At 39.2% G+C, this 6,291-nt stretch overlaps 1 protein-coding gene across 1 annotated transcript in view; it reads right to left on the bottom strand.

Annotated features, from left to right (window-relative positions):
• Positions 1-3,400: 3,400 nt before the first annotated feature.
• MARCH7 (membrane associated ring-CH-type finger 7) overlaps positions 3,401-6,291 on the bottom strand; it is a 19,537-nt gene continuing 16,646 nt past the window's right edge. The window contains 2 exon segments of the mRNA XM_019522793.1: positions 3,401-4,303; positions 4,305-4,326. Of these exon segments, the coding sequence (XP_019378338.1) occupies positions 4,273-4,303; positions 4,305-4,326 (53 nt within the window). The 3' untranslated portion in view covers positions 3,401-4,272.

Below are 6,291 nucleotides of genomic sequence, written 5' to 3' on the forward strand. Positions count from 1 at the left end.
TCCCCAAAAAAAAAAAAAAAAAAAAAAAAAAAATCAAGGTACAAAATCTAGACTGCACAAACATTACTGACTCATTCCTACAACCCTTCCTGTGCCATTACCCTGGAATGCTGTTCCATGCCTGCCATCATGCTGTTGCCTCACTTTTTCCACTCTGATTCCCTTTCTATTCTCATTATGCTCATGGGATTCATGTTATCTGCTGAACCTCACATGTCAGAGTCTCTCTCAAAACACACTGGTCTTTTTAAACACAATTTAAAATTTTAGATGAAATGTTCTAAATATCCCCATACCTGACCCTCCATAAATGCAGTCTGTTGCTCCACTTATATATTTTTTAAATTTTGAACAGACCTTTATAGTTTCTTGTAAAGAAAGAATTTCCTGGTGACAATACCTTTAAAGCATCACTTAAAGGGAAATCCTGTTCCTAGTGGCACAGAGACCCTTCAGGAACAAGCAATTCCAATTAATAGAAACTTTTTCATATTTCCCTAATAAAGTGGCACAAGGTATTTTTGTAGGTTTCAAACCATCATTGCTCTAGCTTTATAACTGTAACCAAAGGCAAAGGCTACATTGTAACATTCTTCCAGCAAAATTATTAGTATAGTATGTACAGTACAGTACATATTTAAGCCCTGCTACAGCAGCAGAAAACTCCTGACCTAGGGTAGGATTCTGCGTAGTAGGATTCATTCCCACTCTGCCAAAGAGTAGGGCTTCTCCTGCCACTCAGAAGGGGGCTGTAGATGTTCCCATACCACTGCAGTCCCTTCAGTTGTTGATGCCTTCCCAGGAGCACTTTGCACTTCAACAGTGCAGCTGCTGGGTGAAGCCATCCAAAGCACTTGGGAATACCACACATACTGGGAGCTTGGTGGTAGCAGCTGTTGTCTGCAACAGAACTTTCAGTAAAAGAAGGCAAGCATCGACAAGGCCAAAACCTACAAGGGTGTAGGAAGGGTCAGTAGTCTTTTTTGCTTATGCACAAAAGTTCTGGAGTAGCTTCTCCCCTGTCCATCCCCACCCCTGCATTTCCAGCAAGTACTGAAAGCACTTCATGAAGTGGCTGTGACAGAGTCAACTCTTGTTGAATGACTGCAAACATAAAGGGTATGTTGTTTTATGGGAAGCATATCATGACCATACAGCAGGACACAGCAAACCTCAGTAAAGGCACACTACACTTAATCTGCCCAAGATGAGTGAAATATAGAATCAGTGGAAATGAAAGCTAGATTTTTATTTTCGTTAAAACTGGATGTAAAAAAAATTGGTAAAGAAACATTTAAATCTACTGTCAACTTAAATTAGTTTGGGCTATAATCATTTTAAGTGTTTCTTTTAGATAATGGCAGGTTAACAGAAAAGCATGGGGTGATGTCAGGCAATGGTAGTTGCATGTATTGATTAATGAGATTTAAAATAATCAGTAGGAGATGCTTGGACCAGCAGCATGTGGTAGGAAAGCAATGAAATAGTGCCAAGTCCTAAAAGGACTTTGAGTATTCATTATAGTAAGACCTACAACACTCACAGTTTGGTGCTGTTCATTGTAAATATGAACTGGAGGGTATTTAAGAAGAGAGCCACAAAAATGGTAAAATTGTTGACACTTTCTTGGGTATCGTTTTGGAAGAGGATGAATTTAGGGTTAGTCAATGAAGCATACAAGAGTGTCAGGGAATAAATTGAAAAATCTAGGTCAATCAGATTATCAGAAATAATGGCATGATACCAAATTATAGTCTCTCAGAAGAAGCCATGTCACTCATTTAAATGGTATCAAGAATTATCTTGGAATAGCAGCAGGATTCCTAAAATGATCCAACAGGTATTCTTCCATCTCTTGTTCCCAAACACTGGAAGTACTTAAAAATTGAACCTGCAGGAAAAATTTCTACTTGTAAGATTATCTCAGGAAGAGTTATAACATATACACCCTGGACATGGCATTCACCTCATTCTACCTGGTGTACACACTTTCATTATGGAAATAAAATTATCTACCACTAATAGGAAGACAGGTTTGTGGACAATAGATGTGCCATTTTTTCCAGTACTGGAGTAGATTTTAATCAAAGAAAAAAGAATTTTAATTTAGCATTGTAGTCTACAACCCCAGGGTCACTAACATCTTAACTCCAAGCTACTAACATTAGCTACAAGGTAGGAGAAGCAGAAATAGGAAAGAAGTTGGCATGAAGAACAAAGTATGATGTTGCCTACAGCACAGTACTTTGCTCTTTACTGTTCTCCTTGGGCCAGTGGTTGAGTACCACTCACTTGCTTAGTGCAACACAGCTACAGAAAAGGCTACCACAACTGTGTAACAATCCATACATTTAGCTTTGTTTTTTGCAGCTCTACTCTTTTCCATGTTATCTCTTGATTAAGTAGACAGTAGTAGTATTTTTATACACTTCTCAAATAAAGCCTCATTTAATACACAGAATATTCAAACCAGATTTGGAAGGAAAGTTTATGCATTTTCTACTAAGGGTACACCAATAAAGATTTCATTAGCTGATACTGATAGCTGATGATTAACCAACTGTACTAGCTGATGCCAAATCCAATCATGGATATTTAGTAATATTGCAAGGCATTTTAAAATACCGACGTAAATAAACCTTATTTTTGTTTGTTTTGTATTTATAACATGCATACATGCCTTCTGCCTGCTCCTGCACTGGATGAGGAAGGTGGTGACTGTCTTATTCTCATGCACGCCACCCCCTTGCCTACAGCTCCTACCCACAGTCCCACTCCCTACACAGCCTATGCTGCCGTCCTGGGCAGGCAGAGCAGACCGTTGCATGGACAGTGGCACCAGGTTCATTTAGAGCCCCCGAGCACACTGCTGTCTCGGCACTGGTTAGCCCCATACAGCCAAAGTCCCAAACCCACTTTTGCAAAGGTACCTGTCAGAGCAGAACGTCCCTCACATGGCTGTGCTTCCCCTGCCTGCACACAGCCCAATGTCTCCACAGCAGCCGTGGGTGCTCAGGCCCTTTCTGCACCAGTGGTGTTGCATGACAGTGGCAGTGGCAAGAGCCAGTGACCATCCCTATGTTGCAGAGTACAGTGCCCTGTGACCAAATCCCAGGTCCCCTCCCCCTCCTGCTGCTTGCTGGAACCTGTAGTCTGCCATCGGTCTGGGGCAGCAACAGAACTATACTCACCAGGAAGCTCCAGGTACATGGCCTTAATTATTGGCTACAACGACCAAAAAAGCTGATGACCAATAGCATCGTTTCTCTTTTTACTGGTGCTGATCTGATACCCAACCGAGATGCACCCCTACTTTCTACCATATTAAATTAGCAAGACAGCTGCACCATATATCTGCTCCAAGATACCCTTGTTAAAAAAGGAAAATGCCAGAGCAGTAGTGTGGATCTCATCATTATCTTTATTTATAAAGAAGTGACAACACTAGAAAACACATAGATAACCAGTGCTTTAACAGTGAATGTGGGATCTAAAAAAGATTTGTTAAACTAAACAGCTTAGTTAAGATTTTAAATGTTATCAAGTTGCATTTCTGCCAGGAATGCTGAAATGCGTGGTTACAGCTGCAATATTCCTTACTGGAATATCCACATAATATCAAATATAATCTCCAATTTCCAAATCAGTACATAAAAAAGCCATCATCAACACTAAATATTAGAGGCCCCTTGCAAGTCTTATTGCTGTTTGAATTAAACACACTTCAAATAAAATTTGGAAACCAAACATTGTAGCTTTACAGTAGCCGTTCATCCCCCATTCATCCTATGTTAACACTGGAAGCAACTGAGAGAGACTAAACACAGGCATTTCTTAAAAGGAAAATGTATGCTATTTAAGTACATGGTTCCCCACCCTCCACCCCAAAACCCACAATTACTATTTAGTGCCAGCAGAGAAGCAAAACTTGATAGACAAAATCAGAAATCTGACTACAAGAAGAAAGTAACATAAAGCAAGATCTGACTTCCTCAAACATTCAAAATCTGGTATCTTTCCAGACAAAGCACAGCATCCCTCAGTGTCATCTTAAAGAGGAAACAGCTTTGTGTATCTAACTTGCACATGCTGAATAGTTTTCATATTCATTGTGTTCCAGTGTGCAGCAGATTTTGAATTCAACAATGCTTTAAAAACTATAGTAATATTCAATGTGGTTTTTACTAAAGAGAGGAAAAAATAAATGCACATTGATGGTACTTTCTTGCCAATTCACCATCTTTCCAGCAATTCCATTTGTTTCTTTCAATTTTAAGAAGCGTCAAAAGTTCGACCAGCATCAGTCTTCAGAATCATCCTCAGAAGCTGTTGGAATAATACAGTACAATCAAAAGCCTTTATTAAAGGTCTGTAAAATGTAACATCCAAGTGGTTTTTAGTTTAAACCCCCAAAAAAAGAAAATCAGACAAGAAAATGCATTTTACAATGTATATTTCCCCCAATCTGAAATACAGGTTTGTAGAAACAAATTCAGCACACACATCAGGTGTAGCTTCCCCTGGCTTAAAAGAATCAAAAAGAAACTGCACTGTCTTACGCCTCAGATTAAATGGTTCATTGCTCTTTCTGACTTAACAGCAGGCTACAAGGGACAGTACAGAAGTGCACATTAGAGACCCAAGAAGACAAAAAAAATTCACTCTATAACTAAGCCTCAAGTATTTCTAAAGTATTTGAAAAATACCAGTACCCTAATATTGAAATGATGCTTTAGAAAACTGGTAATTTAATGAAGCCCAATCACAGACTTGCTGTCTCACTGACTAGATGTAATCAATTCCCCATTTTTTTCTCCGCTATTAAGTAAATTCTGTAAAAAACTACAGCAAAATTTAGGTAGGATTTCCTCGATGGAAAAAGCAGAATATATAGATATCAGTTATGAAAAACACAGAAACATGCATTGCCTAACATTTAATCAGAGTGGTCTAGCATGCCTGTGATCAGGAATCACTTGAACCACCTGGGATGAACTAATTTATAGTTACATAACTACACATGTCCTTTATTGTTTATTGGCTAATATTCTTCCATGGGGCATGCTTTATATTTTCAGAAATCCTCAGTGGAAGGTTGCTTAGGAACCTCTGCATACAAGTTTTAGGAATTCTGACCTCTTTTGGGTAATTTATGTATATTCAAGAAGCTTGTTCAGCATTAGCTGTAAGAAAGTTAGAGAAGGAAGCCCGGGTTAATACTTGCCTTCAAAAACTGCATTTTCTTATTTTTCTTTTTGAAAAGGGGTGCTAATTGGGTTTTCCTTCAACATAATTTCAGTGTTCCCAACTCAATGTGCATGTCAAATGATAATCAGCTTTCAGATTAACTAGCTCTAAATTAAACTCAACCTCATAAACAAGATTCATTCTACAATTCACTTGTACTTTAACAAGGAAAAAGAATCCTAAAAATACATACATTACTTTAAAAAGCCCAACATCCTGCAGTTACCGTTATTACAGAAAAACATTAGCTAGTAAAGAACTAAAAAAAATTAACATGTACATTTGTAAATGAATTCTCATTAAACAAAATTAAAATGTGTTTATTGTACACAAAAGAAATACATCTCTATTGTACTCCAAATATAGCTTGGACTGAAACAAACCTATTTATGTACTATAACCTAGATTTTGTTTTTTATATAAAGCCATGCAGTTAAATAGCGAGGCTGATGCATTAATTTACAAAAAATTACCTTTTTTCTCCCCTATCATGGCTAAACACAACATTTAGATATAGAGAACCAAATGACCAGTTACTGGGTGCATCTACACGTGTAATTAATGCAACATGATAAACTCCAGTTCAAAATACTCCTGGGTGAAGCATCTGCACATTTGCCCAGGACCGCAGAACTTTGAGCCGGGGCAGAGTAGCACAAGTCTGGTAGAGAGTCCAGGGGGTCAGCTCTGGGCAGCAGTTGGGCAGTGGAGGGGCTGGCTGAGGCACAAGGATACTGACAGGTAGCCCCATCACTTTAGCGCCCTTTCACCCCAGCCAGCCCTGGTCACTGTCTATAAGAATTTCAGCAGAGTAAATTTACGTCCTTCTCAACCTGGAGGGACGTGGGTAGTGGGGTTCTGCAGGGCTCGGTCCTTGGACCCGCACTGTTCAACATCTTCATCAGTGATTTGGACGAGGGGGTAAAAAGCACCTTGTTCAGATTTGCTGATGACACTAAGATGTGGGGGGACGTGGGCACACTAGAAGGAAGCAACAGGCTACAATCAGACCTAGACAGGTTACAAGGGTGGGCAGATGAGAAT

The sequence above is a fragment of the Gavialis gangeticus genome, unplaced genomic scaffold, assembly GCF_001723915.1.
Source record: "Gavialis gangeticus isolate Ggan-Ray unplaced genomic scaffold, GavGan_comp1, whole genome shotgun sequence".
Taxonomy (NCBI): Eukaryota; Metazoa; Chordata; order Crocodylia; family Gavialidae; genus Gavialis; species Gavialis gangeticus.